Consider the following 18,498-nt stretch of genomic DNA (forward strand, 5'->3'; position numbering starts at 1 on the left):
CAGACCAGTATAAAGCACTACAGACCAGTGTAAAGCACTACAGACCAGTGTAAAGCACTACAGACCAGTGTAAAGCACTAGCCCCCCAGTGTAAAGCACTAGCCCCCCAGTGTAAAGCACTAGCCCCCCAGTGTAAAGCACTACAGACCAGTATAAAGCACTACAGACCAGTATAAAGCACTACAGACCAGTATAAAGCACTACAGACCAGTATAAAGCACTACAGACCAGTATAAAGCACTACAGACCAGTATAAAGCACTACAGACCAGTATAAAGCACTACAGACCAGTATAAAGCACTAGCCCCCCAGTGTAAAGCACTAGCCCCCCAGTGTAAAGCACTACAGACCAGTATAAAGCACTACAGACCAGTATAAAGCACTACAGACCAGTGTAAAGCACTACAGACCAGTGTAAAGCACTACAGACCAGTGTAAAGCACTACAGACCAGTATAAAGCACTAGCCCCCCAGTGTAAAGCACTAGCCCCCCAGTGTAAAGCACTACAGACCAGTATAAAGCACTACAGACCAGTATAAAGCACTACAGACCAGTGTAAAGCACTACAGACCAGTGTAAAGCACTACAGACCAGTGTAAAGCACTACAGACCAGTGTAAAGCACTACAGACCAGTATAAAGCACTACAGACCAGTATAAAGCACTAGCCCCCCAGTGTAAAGCACTACAGACCAGTATAAAGCACTACAGACCAGTATAAAGCACTAGCCCCCAGTGTAAAGCACTACAGCCCCCAGTGTAAAGCACTACAGACCAGTGTAAAGCACTACAGACCAGTGTAAAGCACTACAGACCAGTGTAAAGCACTACAGACCAGTGTAAAGCACTACAGACCAGTGTAAAGCACTACAGACCAGTGTAAAGCACTACAGACCAGTGTAAAGCACTACAGACCAGTGTAAAGCACTACAGACCAGTATAAAGCACTACAGACCAGTATAAAGCACTACAGACCAGTATAAAGCACTAGCCCCCCAGTGTAAAGCACTAGCCCCCAGTGTAAAGCACTACAGACCAGTATAAAGCACTACAGACCAGTATAAAGCACTACAGTATAAAGCACTACAGACCAGTATAAAGCACTACAGACCAGTGTAAAGCACTACAGACCAGTGTAAAGCACTACAGACCAGTGTAAAGCACTAGCCCCCAGTGTAAAGCACTAGCCCCCAGTGTAAAGCACTAGCCCCCCAGTGTAAAGCACTACAGACCAGTATAAAGCACTACAGACCAGTATAAAGCACTACAGACCAGTATAAAGCACTAGCCCCCAGTGTAAAGCACTAGCCCCCAGTGTAAAGCACTACAGACCAGTATAAAGCACTACAGACCAGTATAAAGCACTACAGACCAGTATAAAGCACTACAGACCAGTGTAAAGCACTAGCCCCCAGTGTAAAGCACTAGCCCCCAGTGTAAAGCACTAGCCAGTGTAAAGCACTACAGACCAGTATAAAGCACTACAGACCAGTAAAGCACTACAGACCAGTGTAAAGCACTACAGACCAGTGTAAAGCACTACAGACCAGTGTAAGCACTAGCCCCCAGTGTAAAGCACTAGCCCCCAGTGTAAAGCACTACAGACCAGTATAAAGCACTACAGACCAGTATAAAGCACTACAGACCAGTGTAAAGCACTACAGACCAGTATAAAGCACTACAGACCAGTGTAAAGCACTACAGACCAGTATAAAGCACTACAGACCAGTATAAAGCACTAGCCCCCCAGTGTAAAGCACTACAGACCAGTATAAAGCACTACAGACCAGTATAAAGCACTACAGACCAGTGTAAAGCACTACAGACCAGTGTAAGCACTACAGACCAGTGTAAAGCACTACAGACCAGTGTAAAGCACTACAGACCAGTGTAAAGCACTACAGACCAGTGTAAAGCACTACAGACCAGTGTAAAGCACTACAGACCAGTGTAAAGCACTACAGACCAGTATAAAGCACTACAGACCAGTGTAAAGCACTACAGACCAGTGTAAAGCACTACAGACCAGTATAAAGCACTACAGACCAGTATAAAGCACTACAGACCAGTATAAAGCACTACAGACCAGTATAAAGCACTACAGACCAGTGAAAAGCACTACAGACCAGTATAAAGCACTACAGACCAGTATAAAGCACTACAGACCAGTATAAAGCACTACAGACCAGTATAAAGCACTACAGACCAGTATAAAGCACTAGCCCCCCAGTGTAAAGCACTACAACAGACCAGTATAAATAAAGAACTAGGGCCCCAGTGTAAGTAGATTGCACTCTATGCAGGTAGAGTGTGAGAGAGAGAGAGAGAGAGAGAGAGAGAGAGAGAGAGAGAGAGCAGAAAGAGAAAGAAAGAGAGAGAGAGAGAGAAAGAGAGCAGAAAGAGAAAGAAAGAGAGAGAGAGAGAGAGAGCAGAAGAGAAAGAAAGAGAGAGAGAGAGAAAGAAAGAGAAAGAGAGAGAGAGAGAGAGAGCAGAAAGAGAAAGAAAGAGAGAGAGCAGAAAGAGAGAGAGAGAGAGAGAGAGAGAGAGAGAGAGAGAAGAGAGAGAGAGAGAGAGAGAGCAGAGAGAGAGAGAGAGAGAGAGAGCAGAAAGAGAGAGAGAGAGAGAGAGCAGAAAGAGAAAGAGAGAGAGAGAGAGCAGAAAGAGCGAGAGCGAGAGAGAGAGAGAGAGAAAGTGTGGGTGTCTTCAGCACCAGTTGAAATGAATCCGAATCGTTTTCAGTGAGTGTAAACTCAGATCTCTTGTACGATCAGCAGATTTTCTGCACATTTCCACTCTGGGGGGCTTCTGGTTTCTGAGTCCCACCACAGTGAACTGACCGCCCGCTTTCACACTGAGTCTCTGCGGAGCACAGAAAAGTGCAACCTGCAGAAAACACACACGACCCGGAAGAAGTCACACGAACCGAGAGCTTCTACTCGGATTGCGTGCAGTGGAAAATATTTATCTGCTTTTATAAAACCCCCGCATGCAGTCCGAGCTGAAGGCCAGCGAGAACAACAACATGATCCAAGTCCAAGTCACTGCCTGCTAACGAGTTAGCTGCTCCTGACCACCCCATGATCATGCATTTTCAGTTCCTCACACATCGAGCTTCTACATTCCCACACAATTCATTCATATGCATGTGTTAAAAAATGAAAACAATTTCGCGTAAAAAAAGTTTTTAACTTTCGCAAAAAGGTGCACTGAGATCAGAGCACTATATGGCAGGAAGAGTCGTTCAGCCCACCGCGCATGCGCGCCGCTTCAGCCGCACTAAAAGTGACCCCGGATCACTATTTTGCAGCATTCAGTCCCGGCTGGTTGAAACACAAACCCAGTGGCTTGTCTTCCTGCGCTTACCTGCCTTGTCCTGAAGGCTCCATACCGGGCCGCGGCACGATGCACTTTCGCTACTCGTGCATGGGTTGAAACATGTCCGACCTAAAGAAAGACGCGATCCGGCATCTGCTCTTTGCACGTACAAATCCTGCGGAATTGCCCCGAAATGCAGTTTCACTCCCCGTCTGCAGAGTTGAGGCTCAGCCGTGTGCACACGGACGCCATGTTTCCAGCACTATGAGGGAGTGCCAATCAGTGCTACGGGAGCTCGCGCAGTACATCAGAGAACCTTAAAGATGGGCGTCTGCTCAACTCCCACAACATGCACTGGATCATTTCTAAACTTGTTTTCAAAAATAAAGAATAATAATAATCAATGCATGCACGAATGCACTTGTGCAATAAAACTAAAGGTGATTTATTCGACAGTAACTCTGGAAGGAAGAGAAAATTAATCACAGAATATTTCACATTTTTCCTCTAAGTTGATTTTTGCAACACCACATTAGGACCACTCCAGTTTTTTTTGCCATTCAGAAAGTTGATTTATGCTCCATTGGTGTCGACTTTTCTTTTGTTAATGCATGCTACAGCACGCCCTTTAGCTTGTAAACAAACTTCTGTAATTGCATTGAACTACAGTAATAACACTGGAATGCAATTGCATTAGTCATTGTCTCAAAGCTGCATTGCAAGAGATGAATCAGTTATAAAGGTTTATAAAAGAATGTAAGTTTAGTGGCTGTAAGTTTGTTCCTTGTCATTGTAAGTTGATTCCTAATGATTGAACTTTAATTCAAGATCTCTACAATCTCTTTAAGCTTTTAAATGGGAATTACAACAAGCTGTTTTAACTCATCGTGAAGGCCACGTTTTATCGTAAACTAGTTGAAGATGAATTTTTTTGTCCGATTATAAGTCAAAATCTCACTTTTACTACTTGTAACAAATGAAAATTATTATTCAAATCATGACACTTATCAGAAACAGCATTACTTCTTTTCTGGAGCTGTTTGATCGTCACGGATTTTATTTGAACTAGAAGAAAATATGAGAAAAAAAACAATATCTTTTTCACCGAAGCAAAGAATTAAAACAAATCTGAAAGTTAAAAAAATCAGATATCTTTAATTTTTTTAACTTGAATTACACTTAATGACACACATGAACCCTAATGTGTATAATTCATATGTTCATATTGTGAAACCCGACTCATTACAGAGTGTGAGGTTATGAATTATGGCTTATGAATTACAGACGGTCAGAGAGATAGATAGATAGATAGATAGATAGATAGATAGATAGATAGATAGATAGATAGATAGATAGAAGGATGGATGGATAGATAGATAGATAGATAGATAGATAGATAGATAGATAGATAGATAGATAGATAGATAGATAGATAGGATGGATGGATGGATGGATGGATAGATAGATAGATAGATAGATAGATAGATAGATAGATAGATAGATAGATAGATAGATAGATAGATAGAAGGATATATGGATGGATAGATAGATAGATAGATAGATAGATAGATAGATAGATAGATAGATAGATAGATAGATAGATAGATAGATAGATGATAGATAGATAGATGAAATGTAATGATCCCTCCTCACTATATTTCCTAAAATTTTCTCATTCAGAAATATCAAATCAAATAAAATTTTATTTGTCACATACAGATACATACAGAGTACGACATGCAGTGAAAATATAAATTATATATAACATATAATATATAAAGATATATGTGATAGATAGATACATAGAATAGATACAGTCTAGAATAGACTTTAAAATTAAAGCTGTTTCTTTTTTTAGGTTTGAGATCAAAATATGTACTTATATGATGTTATTGTAGCTTTTCCAATATTATCATCTAGATGAAATTGTAAAAGAAATGCTTACATGTGTACATAATAATAATAAGTCAACATAAATAACGCTAAATATTCCCATATCCTCTGCTTGCAATAGCTTAATACAGCAACTCACTTATATCACCAAATTGTCTTTTTTTTTTAAGAAAACAAATTTTTAATGGCTTGCCAAAAGGGTCAGTGCATCCCCAAAACAGCAGGTTTTGTGGGCTGTTCCTGGTATGCAGCCATTAGTGTTTACCAACAGAGGTCCAAGGAAGTGCAACCAGTCAGCCAGTGACTGGGTGTCCAAAGCTCATTGGTGCAAGGCTAGCTCCTGTGGTTCGATCCCATAGAAGAGCTACTATAGTTCTTAAGTTAATGCTGGCACGAATAACAAGGTGTCCTTACACACAGTAAGGACACTGAGAAATGGAGGAAGGTGGCCTGGTCTACGTTATCATGTGTGTACGTCATTAAACTAAAACAAGCCACCAGGGGCAGTGTAATGCTCTGGGCAATGTTCTGCTGAGGAACCTTAGGGACTCATGTGGGTGATACTTTGACAGGTCCAATCTACCTAAATATTGTTGCAGACGTTCCACCACTCCATCGGCAGCCTTAGAAAAGGTTTCTGAAGGTTTCTGATGTTGCAGTGACGAGCAATCTGAGTAAAAGCCTTCTCTGCTGGATTAAACTCAGAATCACTTACATTTTAATCTAAATTATGCCCAAATAGTCCAGTTTCATCATTTCATCATGTTGCTCTTGGGTGCACTGTTGTAAGTTTCGGTTGGAGTTTCTATCCAATCAGATTTCAGCCGTCACATCACGTGTAATGGCAGAAGAAATAAACATTGCAGGCTCTTAGTAGATTCAAATCTACGTATCTTTAAGTTGTTGCTTTAACCAATCTGACTGATACTTTTTCACTCTGAGGCCATCTAGCAGGCGTCCAATAACGTCAGCATTTTCACGTCCTTCGATTCTCGCCGTATGAGATTCCTGTCTGTGACGCAGCCTTTTGTTCTACTGCGTTTATCTATAATATTGACCGTTTCTATAGACATGTCCCCATAATGATGGTATTAGGAGATTAGGAGATTCAGGTAGGACACCACTGAAGGCTGAGGTGTGAAATGCACGGCTTGGGACTGGCCAAGTTCATGCGTTCATGTTAGAAACAACAGTGAAATTAGCAATAATAGTGAATATTGATTGGATGAAGTGTTGGGTTTGGATTTTTAAGTGTACTGAGTAATGAAGTGCTGACGTCACTCATTTCTGAGAGAAAAATAGAAAAAAAGTTCCACTGTAGGCCACAAGATGGCACTATTACATCACAACACTGCACCCTGAACCTAATCTCTCTCTCTCTCTCTCTCTCTCGCTCTCCATCCATCTATCTATCTATCTATCTATCTATCTATCTATCTATCTATCTATCTATCTATCTATCTCGTGTTGTTTTGTGTGTGTGTGTGTGTGTGTGTGTGTGTTGCTCGGAAAACAGAAACCACGCCATACAAGGAAAGAACATTTTTATTTATAGATCAGTAAGATAATGTGCTCATCAGTGTACAAGCACCGTCATCTACAATACACACCATCATCATAATGATCATCACCTGAATAACCATCATCATCATCACAATCACCATTAGACATGTGCCGAGAATCCGATACAGAATAACATCTTGATAATCGTTAAGAAAACACAAACAGGAAACGATTAGCGCATTGTGGGTTGATGCCTGGTGACCAGAATCACCTGTACTGAGTTGAAGGAACATTTTAACACCTGAAATCTTCTGCACTGCTTCAATTGAAAGATCGTTCGAAAGAGTTTGTGGATCACAAGAATCCGTCCCCAATCCAGGAATCATGTGCGAGAGCTCAAACCTAGTGAACTTTATTAGCTTGTTTATCACTATTAAGTTTATATAACGGTTCGTTAATTGGCTAACGAGCAGGTTTTATTAGTTAGCCTTGGTAGTACAGTAACTAACAATTTATCAATGAGCTAGTTTGTTCATCGCTACAGAAGCTAATCCTGTTTAGCCTCGGTAGCATCTAAACTGAGCAGTCAGGATGTTGTGAATTTCTGCAGCTCGTGTTTAGCTACAGAATCTAAAATTTGCCTTAATAATAGAATTAATGTGATATGATCAGGCTTTACTGTGGTAACTTTCAGACGGCTGAACCATATCACGCTTTATTCTGAGAGAAAAGTCTGTTGAAAAATGTTAGCGACGCGGGTCAGCTAGTTCAGCTACAATTGACTTTCAGCTAGAAAACACATCGGGTTGTAAAGATGTACTTTAAAACACGGTGAAATAATTTTTTCACATATTCTAGCGATGTTAGGAAGTCGGGGTCAGAGCGTAGGGTCAGCCAGGACACAGGGGCCGTGCTCAAGGGCCCCAAAAGTGGCAGATTGTCGAAACTCGGACTTAAACCCCCCCGACCTTCTGATCAGTAACTCAGAGCCTTTTTGTTGATATATTGTGACCAATTTGTTGCATTTTTTATAATGTTTTTCACTTGTTAATAAAGTACTTTAATATAAAATGGAATCCTAAATATAATGAGTATTGTACATGCAACATTGATGCAGGACATCGAATTATGGAATGCGATTATCACGATACAGAAACTGTACAAAATACCGGCACATGTCTAATCACGGCACCAAGTCTACGATACCGATTTAGCAGCAACGTGTTAACAGGAGGGAGGAAGTGGGCGGGGTTAACGTATCTCTTAGATCAAAAAATACTCACAGCTTTTCTTTTTTACGTTCTAGTTTAAAAAAAAAGGTTTTATAAGAAGAAACATCTGAAGAGGCTCACAGGGCGCCTCCTAGTGGAGCTAGAGTTAAACTCGGTCACTACGTATTGCGTGATTTAGGTCGAATACATGGGAAAGGGGGCGTGGGGAAGGAGGAGGGGCTACACGGTTCTTGGCTAATAGGAAAAGTCCATCTCTGACAAAATGTAAGGACGAAAAATATACACTTCACATTTTTGAAGGTTTGAAACACCACTAAAGGTTTTATATAAACATGACTTACGTCTCGTTGGTCGAGTCAACCAGCGTTAGTTCTACGTTACAGCGTCACGAATATGTGTGTTTTGTGTGTGTAAGCTACTCTGTTAACAGGACAAATATAAATTAATATAGGTTTATATTGGCTGTAATTCTGTGGAGAAAACCAGGGAAGTACTGCGAAGGAGTGGTCCGGACAATAAATACACAGGGTTCACATGCGGTGTGTGTGTTTGTGTGTACGCTTGTTGGTGTGTGTGTTGGTGTGTGTGTTGGCTGACCAGCGTCTCTGGGTCAACAGAAAAGATTCAGCTAATCGCAAAAACAGGTAAATCACTTTTACTCAACGCTAGCTACCTGGTTATAACTAGCATGCTAGCATATAACTTTGCTAGCCAGTTACTACAGTTAGTGGGGGGTTTTGCTCATTTTCAATCAGGGAGCTAAATCTAGTTTGATGCTAGCATGGGCTGATTGGAGCTAAGCATCTCTAACATCTTCGGTTGGTCCAGAGAAACTTGTCACGTGGGAAAAACGTGTGTGTGTGTGTGTGTGTGTGTGTGTGTGTGTGTGCGTGTGTTTTGTGGGTACTATTTCTCCCCACATTGAAAAAGTGAGTTAGTCCAAGAACCCGTACGGAGAAGCAGACCGCTCGCCGCTCGTCACTGAGGTGTTGTTGAGTAAAAGAAAAAAAAAGGAAAAGGTAAACACAAAAAAAAAATAATAAAATAACAGTTCTTTCAGGACTGCAAATAAAAAAACAAACAAAAATCATCTAAATCTATACTTTGTTGTCCTTGATAATAAAAAATAGGTTTTTTGTTCTGTATCTTACAATAATCCATTCTTCTCTTCTGAGCGAAGCGATCATCAGTCCGAAACGGAAAAAAGGTGAACATTTATATAAAAACTTTGAGAAATGGACGAGATGAGGAGAGGACAGGAAATGACGAAGGGATGAAGAGGACGAAAAATGTGGAAGGAAGAGGTGGGGTCTCACTCTCTCTCACTCTCTCTCTCTCTCTCTTTCTCTCTGTATTAGGATGGACACTTCGTACAGCCACATTTCACCACTTTTTCCACTTCCTGAATAAACGAGGAGCCGTCCGTGCACTGGAACGTGTACTTCCTGGTTTTGGTGCGGAGGGCGGAGCAACAAGATTCCCCGCCCCCGCAGCTTCCGGCGCATTCTAAGCGTGAGATTTTCTCCGTGGTCTGACACGCAGCGTAGCCCTGCTGCCTCTGAAAGTGACCTCGGACCCTGTGACCCCGACACTCCATCTCTGTCCAGAGAGTCAGACAGACACACAGAGAGAGAGAGACAGAGAGACAGAGAGAGAGAGAGAGAGAGAGAGAGAGAGAGAGAGAGAGAGAGAGAGAGAGAGAGAGAGAGATTATTAACCATGTGTTCAGTAGGATCTGGATTTGTAGTTTGAGATGAGAAATAAAAGCAGAGAGAAAAAGTGAGTACACCTCACACATTTCAGCAACCATTTAATTGTTGAAATTGTCAATATAGTCAATGTGCAGCTTGTGTAGCAGTGCAGATTTACTGTCCACTGAAAAGAACTCAACATACATTAACCATTAATGTCAAAGCAACTGCCAACACAAGTGAGTACACCCTCAGTGAACATGTCAAAACTGTGTCCAAAGTGTCAGTATTTTGTGTGGACACCATCGTTATCCAGCACGGCTTTAATCCTCCTGGATGTGGAATTCACGAGAACTGCACAGGTTGTTGCTGGGATCCTCTTTCACTCCATAATGACATCACAGAGCTGGTGGATGTTAGAAACACCTTCCGCTTGAGGATCCTCACAGGTGCTCAATAGGGTTCAAGTCGTTATTATTTTGGAAAAATGTCGTTCGGCCCAGTTTCTGAAGAGAGGGCATCATGTTCTACTTCAGAATGTCACAGTACATGTTGGAATTCCCTCAATGAACCGTAGTTCCACAGTACCAGCAGCACTCATGCAGCCCCAGACCATGATGCTACCACCACCATGCTTAACTGTAGGCAAGACACAATTTTGTTAGTCCTCCTCACCAGCGCGTCCCCACACATGCTGGACACCAGCTGAGCCAAACAAGTTTATTTTAGTCTCATCAGACCACAGGACATGGTTTCAGTAAGTCATGCTCTTGGACAGGTCGTCTTCAGCAAACTGTTTGCAGGATTATGTGAGCAGCTTCAGAAGAGGCTTCTTCTGGGACGATGGTCATGCAAACCAACTTGTTGCAGTGCGCGGTGTACGATCTGAGCACTGACATGAGGACCTTCAGGTTCTGCAACATCTAAATCAATGCTGCAGCACTCATGCGTCTGTTTTATTAAGCAGCTTCTGCACCTGGCGCACAGCACGAGAACTCGACTTCTATGATGGACCTCTGCGAGGTCTGCTCAGAGTGGAACCCGTCTTGGAAAACCTCTGTATTGTAACAGTTTCAGGGTGATACTGATTTTCTTATAGCCAAGAACATCTTAGTGAAGAGCAACGATCCTAATTCTCAAATTCTCAGAATCTTTACCATGAGGTACCATGCTGAACATCCAGTGGTCAGTTTGAGAGAATTGAAGTGCTTTGAGAATCAAAGCACCAGATTTGAACATAAACATGATGAAGAGGACGTGTGGCTTTGCACAAATACATGACGTACAGCTGTTATCACTGAGGGTGTACTTACTTTTGATGCCAGTTATTAAGACAATAATGATTTATTTTTTAGACAATATTTCTTATATTATAAATATAAATAAATAAATATAAAAGACGCAAAAGGAAAACCTTCAACACACATTTATTCTCGACGTACTTAAAAAAAAAATAATAATAATTTTTAATCACTAAACATTTGTTTTACTGAATATGGTTTCCTGTTAGGTAGCTTTAACACAAATTTATTACATGTGTAGATATGAAGTGGATACATGGACTGGAAGTTTATTAAATAAAACACAACACATTAGCTCTAGCATTTAAGGGCTTAAAATTGCATTGAAATGTAGAATTCAATATTTTTATGATGCACAAAAAGCGTTGCATTGCATGCTATGTTGTATAAATGATAATTAGCATGTAGCAGAATGAACCCAGTTTACAACAAGCTCAAGGAAAGAAAATGTATCCCACACACACACACACACACACACACACAAGCACACACACACACCGCTCACCTCAGTGCGGTCCGCGGCGCTGTCAGTGGCAGCTTTAAGCGTGCAGAGAGGTTAAAAAGAATTAGCGTTAAAATTAAAATGCATCATTATTAAAAGCTTGATTAGTAATAAGCCTGCATGTGCCGATATTAAACCTTAATCACGCACATCTGTCTGAGGGAAACACACACTATTCAAAAGGAAAGTAAATGATAAATTATAAATGTAGATCACTGATATGATATGAGACGAAGCACTATTATTTCCGAAACATCGAATATAATGATATAATTCTTTTGGTCAACTACAAAACGGTTGTAACTGATTTATTATTCAATATAGTTTTGTACTTAATGACATTTTTTGCCTTCAGGCCTTTTTAAACAGCGAAAACAAAACAAAGTAAAACAACTTAAATTAAACGTAATATCAAAAAATGCAACCTTACTGTTTCCTTAAAAAATATTTTGTCCACCTGGTCTTTTTATCATTTTTGAGACATGTCTATGTTCAATAGTTGGAGATTTCTTCCTGATCCAGTTTATTCCAGAGCAGTTTAATAGGATTTAGGTGCAGTGACTGAACAGGCGATTCCATCATAGATAAAGAAAAAAAGAAGGGTGCTTTATTCTTGTCACATGTACCTTAAAGCACTGTGAAATTCTTACTATGCATATCCAGTGATGTTAGGAAGCTGGGGTCAGTCATGTTACAGCGCCCCCATGAGCACAAAGGGGTTAAGGGCCTCTTACAAGGGCCCCAAAAGGGGCAGCTGGGCAATACAGGGGATTGAACCCCGACTTTCAAATTAGTAACCCAACACCTTAACCACTGAACTGCCACTTCACCACAAAGCACCTGTTGGCATTAGTGGGATTCAAACCCATGCCCCCACAGAGCCTTTAGCCTTAATCCAGCACCTTAGAGCTCTCGGCCATGCTACCGTAACACTATAGCTGACTCCGGATTACAGAGCTTGCCATATGGTAAATTCGGTTCCAGTAAAAAAATATGATGCTCTGAAATTTAATATTTTACTGATAGTTCGCTATTATTTCTTTGGTTCAGACAGTCATCAAGAAATCATCAATTTATTTAAGTGCCTTCTGACTTCTAACGCATGGCCCCTTTCACAAACACGCCTTAGTAGTGCAAAAAAAAGAAAAAATATGAAATAAAACCAGACGTTCTTTTCCTGTTCTGTCTCCAGGAGGATGCAGCTCTACCTCTGCCATGTTAATCTGTATTCTTTGTGAATCTCAGGACACGCCTTAGCGGTGCTGAGAGAACATGCTTGAGACACCACAGTTTAGTCAGAAGAATTCAATTTAAAATATTGATCCTTTTACCGCATCACCACTATTTTCCCACCAAAACGCTTCCACCTACATGTTTGACTGTGGCTGAGGGGCAGTTTGCTACCATCTTTTCTCCTGGCCTCTGTCTTAAACAAGTTCTTCTGTTGAATTTGGACTCCGCAGAACTTCCTGCCACTCATTTAAAACATGTTTGTTGCATAAAAACTAAAGAAAAAATGTGTCTCAAAACCCCAAAAAAGACCAGGTGTCTCTAAACGTTTGACAGGTTCCGCAAAAATCACAATACAATATGTCTTATTGAATATCGGCACACACCTAATGAATGTATTACAGCTGGGCAGTGTTAGAGCTTTCAAAGCAGCAACACACAACATGAAAGCAGGTCGAACACACAAATATACACGTCTGTGTGTGTGTGTGTGTGTGTGTGTGTGTGTGTGTACCTTTGTCACACAGCGGTCCCGTGTATCCGGGATTGCACTCGCAGTACGCTGTGCCCAGGCCGGACAGACGGCAGTGTCCATGTTTGCACTCGCACACACTCACACTCCGCTCGTCGCACAGCACCCCGTTGAAGCCCGGGGCGCACACACACCTGTACGAGTAGGAGTTTATGGGAGCGCAAGTGCCTCGTACACACCTGAGAGAATTGAAAGAGAGGAGTAAATTGATGGTCAGAAGCCAGATTGTAGCTACAAGTCATACAATGCCAAGTCGAAAAAAGTTGGGACACTGTGTAAAATGTAAATATGCAATGATTTGCATAAAAAACATAAATGTTTAAACTGAGGAAATGTACCATTATAGGGGGAAAAAGGTCAGTAAGATGATTGGGTAAAAATGTGTATCTCAGAGAAGCAGAGTGTCTCAGAAGTAACGATAACATGGATGGGACTGTATTTAAAACTGTTATGATTCTGTGATGCAAATCACTGCATAGGCTCACCAACAGAAATCATTGTCTGTGAACACAGTTTGCCATGTCATCCACAAGTTCACTATCATTCAGAGAAGAAGGTATGAATGAACATGATCCAGAAATGTCACCATCCTCTCTGGTTAATGTGGAAAACTGTTCTGTGGTCAGACGAATTGAAATTTTTATTTTGTTTTTAAAAAACATGAACACCAAGTCCTCCGGACTAAAGAGGAGAGGGACCATCTGGCTTGTTATCAGTGCTCAGTTAAAAAATCTCTGATGGTATGGCTTGTGAAATGGGAAGCATGCATATTTGGAAAGGCTCCATCGATGCTTAATGGTGTATATACAGATTTTAGAGCAACAAATGTTTCCTTTTTATTCAGGGAAGTTCTGCATACTGCATCTTATTACTATAGCATTACTTCGTAGTTGAAGAATCCAGGTGCTGAACTGGCCTGTCTACAGTCCAGACCTTTCACCATTTAAAAACTTTTTTGGAATTGGGGTTGTACAGAGTTGTGTGTTTTTGAGTGGCCTACTTGTTGCCGAGGCAGGGGTCGCTGAGTGGCTGGTCACACAGCGGACCGCTCCAGCCTGGATCACACTCGCAGCTGAAGGACGAGTGCGTGTTTTCATACGCATCACGTGCATCGCGCGTATTTATGCGGCACCGGCCGTGCACACACACACTGGGCTGGCACGAGCGGCACCCAGGGACCACACCCTCCCGCTGAAAACGCTTTAGATCTTGCAGCTGCTCGTTAACGTAGACGTTCCGGATACAGCCACGAAAACTGGAGCTGTTACTGAACGGAGAGAAAGATGACTGCACGGGGAGACCTGAGAGAGAGAGAGAGAGAGAGAGAGAGAGAGAGAGAGACAAAGTGAGATAAAGAGAGATAAAGAGAGAGACAGAGAGGTAAAGAAAGATAGAGTATATATATATATATATATATATATATGTATGTATGTGTGTGTGTGTGTGTGTGTGTGTGTTGCACACCTCCCAGGTAAAGTGGTGACGCTCCCGATCCTGCACTCGTCCTCCGTCCTGTGGAGATGGTTTTGGGTTTCCCGCCGTTGATGGACAAAGAGACAGACAGGTCCGTCACTGTGAGCTGCAGCACATGGAACCCTCCATCACTAACCGTCTCTGCACTACACACACACACACACACACACACACACACACACACACACACACACAAACATTTAAATCCTGAAAGAGGCATATTGTAAAAATTCCTGGTTATTTGTTATATATGTATGTTTTTGAGATTGTGTGTGTGTGTGTGTGTGTGTGTGTGTGTGTGTGTACCTGTAGATGGTTCCTGTGTCGTAGCTGACTCTTACCCTTCCTCTGTAAAGCTCAACAGCCATTTGTTCACCATCACCTTTATACAGTAACACACCACTGTCCTCTTCTGTTGCAATCTACACACACACACACACACACACACACACACACACACACACACACACACACACACACACACACACACGCATGCACATGAGCTATAGGCAGCAGTTCAGGCATTATTGTACAATTCTGCTGTAATATATATGTGTGTGTGTGTGTGTGTGTGTGTGTGTGTGTGTGTGTGTGTGTGTGTATCTGTATACCTGGAATGTGATGTTAGTGTGCTGCATGTCAGAAGGAATCACGACAAACGAGTCACGGCTGATGAAGTTCACGCTGACGAGTCGCTCACACCGCGCGCCCTCGTAACCGTGGAGACACACACACACCGGTTCGGTGCCCTTCACCACACACTCAGCGCCGTTTTCGCACTCGTGATCGTCGCACGGACTCGTCCGGGGCAGCACTATGGGGGGTGGGAACTCACAGAACAATCCGCTATATCACACACACACACACACACACACACACACACACACACACACACACACACACACACACACACAAAGAGACACACCATTCATTTCTTAAGTAACAACATTTCAGGTATTGAGCATATAAATGATCATGTGTGTCATCATACAGCAACCATATTAGTATATTAGTATCTTCTTAAAGAACAATACAATAGAAAATGTTATATTTTTTAGAGAAGTCAATGTGCAGTTGTGTAGCAGTACAGATTAACCGTCCTCTGAAAAAACATACAGTCATTATTGTCTAAATAACTGGCAACAAAAGTGAGTACACCCTAAATAAACATGTCAAAACTGAATATTTTGTTTGAGCACCATCGTTATCCAGCACTGCCTTAATCCTCCTGTGTATGGGATTCATCAGAGCTGCACAGGTTGTTGCTGGGATTAACTTCCACTCCTCCATAATGACATCACGGAGCTGCTGGATGTTAGACACACGGCGCTTCTCCACCTTCCACTTGAGTAGCCCCACAGGTGCTCAAAAGGGTTCAGGCCTGGAGACAAACTTGGCTTTCACCTTCATCTTGCTAAAATATGCAAAGCCTTTACCGGAATAAATTTTTCTGGGTGGAAGCATTTGTTGCTCTAAAATTTGATGTACCTTTCAGAATTGATTGAGCCTTTCAAGATGTGCAAGCTGCCCCTTCCATAAACCCACATGGAACCCACATGGCACCCACATACCACTCCATCTCCTTCACCTTCCTCAGCAAAACAGTTGTCAACTTGGCGGTGTGTTTGGCATCATGTTCTGCTTTATTATGTCATAATACCTGTTGGAATCCATGTTTTCCTCAATAAACTGCAGCTTCCCAGTACCAGTAGCACTCATGCAGCCCCAGACCATGATGCTACCACCACCACCATGCTTGACTGTAGGCAAAACACGATGTTCTTGGTGCCTGTCACCAGGGCATCATTACACATGCTGTACAGCATCTGAACCAAACAGGTTTATCTTCGTCTCATCAGACCACAAGCCATGGTACCAGTAATTCATGCATTTTGGACAGGTCATCTTCAGCAAACTTTGTGGTCCCCTTTTTGTAAACCAGCTTCAGAAGAGGCTTCCTTCTGGGACAACGGCTATGTAAACCGACTCGTCACAGTGTGCGGCATATGGTCTCAGCAGTGACAAGCAGCCTTTCATCGATCTTCTACACATGACGCACAGCACGAGGATTTGACTTCTTGGATGAACCCTTGCAAGGTCTGTTTTCCGAGTGGAACCTGTCTTGGGAAAACCTCTCTATGACCCTGGCCACTGTACTGTAACTCAGTTTCAGGGTTTTACCGATCTTCTATTCGGCTCGGCCACTTTTGCGCAGAGCAACAATTTTAAGTCTCAGATCCTCAGAGAGCCTTTGGCATCAGGTCCAATGTTAAACATCCAGTGGTCAGTTTGAGAGAATTGAACTCAAAGCACCAAATTTTAACTAAATTTTTACAAAAATTTGTATGGTTCTGTCAAGCAGACAAAAACATGTACATAAATAGGACATGTGGCTTTGCATGATTACATGACGTACAGCTGTTATCACCTAAGGTGTACTCACTTTTGTTGGCAGTTATTTTGACATTAATGGCTGTATGTTAAGTTGTTTTTAGAGGACAGTAAATCTGTACTGCTATACAAGCTGCACTTTGACTACTCTAAAATATATCCATATGAGATACTGTGTGTGAGTATATGTGTGTTTGCATGTTCACCTGTAGCCCTCAGGACACACACACGTGTAGCCGTTGACGGCGTCGAAACACTGGGCTCCGTTTTTGCACTTGTTTTCCACGCAGTCGTCAACATCCAGCTCGCACTGATCCCCCGAGTAACCTGGGGTGCACTCACACCTGTCCAATAAAAGCAAGTCGTTTGAGGTCATGCAACAGAAGTGGGTGGCTCTTAGCCAAGTGAGCGTGGACCGAACACCTTTACTGCAGAGGGAGGTTCATCAGGACCCAATGGTTCGAGGAAGAAACCTTGAGAGGAACCTGATAGGAACCTGTCCTCATCCTCAACACCAGATTCATTACAGATTATAATTGATTAATTGTACAATTATACAAATTTATACTATTTTATATGAAGTGTTTTTTCTTTTTATCCAATATCCAATATCTATGTACAGGTTGGTAAGGCTATTATATATGTAATAAATAATTATAAATGAATGAATAATATGATATGAAAAATATGAATATACATAAGCAGTACACGGGAAAGGCATTATATACAATGTATACAGTGTTTATGAAAAGGATATACATATGCACTAAATTATATAGAGAGTGCATAAAAAGGAGACTATTATATACGGTAAGTGCAACCATCGATCAACCTCTAATTAGGGGCCATGCTCAAGGACCCATCAGTGGAAGCTTGTTGGCGCTTAGATTTGATCTCTTGACCTTCCGATCCAGAGTCCAATGCCTTAACCACTGAGCTGCCACTTTCCTTATAGTCCTATCATCACACTGTTTAATGATTAAAGCCACTCTGTGACGCTGAAGATGGTTCCCCTTGAACAGCCTAAAGACCCAGGAAGTCGTAAGAACTTTAAGACTTGATTTGTACTGTAATTAATATCACCAGTCTACTAAAATGGTTTCAGGACCACAGGTTGAATGAACAGCGCCGATCACTGAACACCTCAATAATGATGGAACTGTAACGATGGACATTCAGTGTTGAGGATGTGGATGGGTTTTCTTCTCTTTCATCTCAAGGTTTCTACCTCGTGAAGTCTCAGGGAGCTTCATCAGGGATCAACTTACAATTATAAGGAACTTATAGACACTAAACTTATACATTCCAACTTTATAACCTCTTTATGTTTGTAAAACTTCTTTGGGACAATGTGCTCAAATAAAACTGAATTGAAGTGTCTGTGTGTCTGTGTGTGTGTGTGTGTGTGTGTGTGTGTGTGTGTTAAACCCACTTG

At 41.8% G+C, this 18,498-nt stretch overlaps 2 protein-coding genes across 9 annotated transcripts in view; both read right to left on the reverse strand.

Moving 5' to 3' along the window:
• Positions 1-3,838, reverse strand: part of map3k4 (mitogen-activated protein kinase kinase kinase 4) — a 29,666-nt gene extending 25,828 nt beyond the window's left edge. For 2 of the 4 annotated variants that reach the window (XM_046843052.1, XM_046843049.1), the window contains exon 1: positions 3,368-3,838. Coding sequence is in view for 1 of the 4 variants with exons in the window: in XM_046843048.1 (XP_046699004.1) it covers positions 3,364-3,386 (23 nt within the window). In the remaining 3 variants the exon portion in view is untranslated. Of the gene's footprint in view, positions 1-3,363 lie in introns of all 4 variants that reach the window. The other 2 variants (XM_046843050.1, XM_046843048.1) reach the window with 1 other exon arrangement.
• A 2,897-nt stretch (positions 3,839-6,735) lies between these two features.
• Positions 6,736-18,498, reverse strand: part of slit2 (slit homolog 2 (Drosophila)) — a 76,670-nt gene continuing 64,907 nt past the window's right edge. For all 5 annotated transcript variants that reach the window (XM_046842713.1, XM_046842712.1, XM_046842714.1 and 2 more), the window contains 8 exons: positions 18,496-18,498; positions 17,270-17,407; positions 15,284-15,518; positions 14,979-15,094; positions 14,664-14,818; positions 14,200-14,500; positions 13,182-13,378; positions 6,736-9,542 (listed from right to left, as the gene is read on the reverse strand). The exon at positions 18,496-18,498 is cut by the window's right edge and continues 91 nt beyond it. In XM_046842713.1, coding sequence (XP_046698669.1) covers positions 9,298-9,542; positions 13,182-13,378; positions 14,200-14,500; positions 14,664-14,818; positions 14,979-15,094; positions 15,284-15,518; positions 17,270-17,407; positions 18,496-18,498 — 1,390 coding nt within the window. In that variant the 3' untranslated portion in view covers positions 6,736-9,297. The remainder of the gene's footprint in view (positions 9,543-13,181; positions 13,379-14,199; positions 14,501-14,663; positions 14,819-14,978; positions 15,095-15,283; positions 15,519-17,269; positions 17,408-18,495) is intronic.

The sequence above is a fragment of the Silurus meridionalis genome, chromosome 28, assembly GCF_014805685.1.
Source record: "Silurus meridionalis isolate SWU-2019-XX chromosome 28, ASM1480568v1, whole genome shotgun sequence".
Taxonomy (NCBI): domain Eukaryota; kingdom Metazoa; phylum Chordata; class Actinopteri; order Siluriformes; family Siluridae; genus Silurus; species Silurus meridionalis.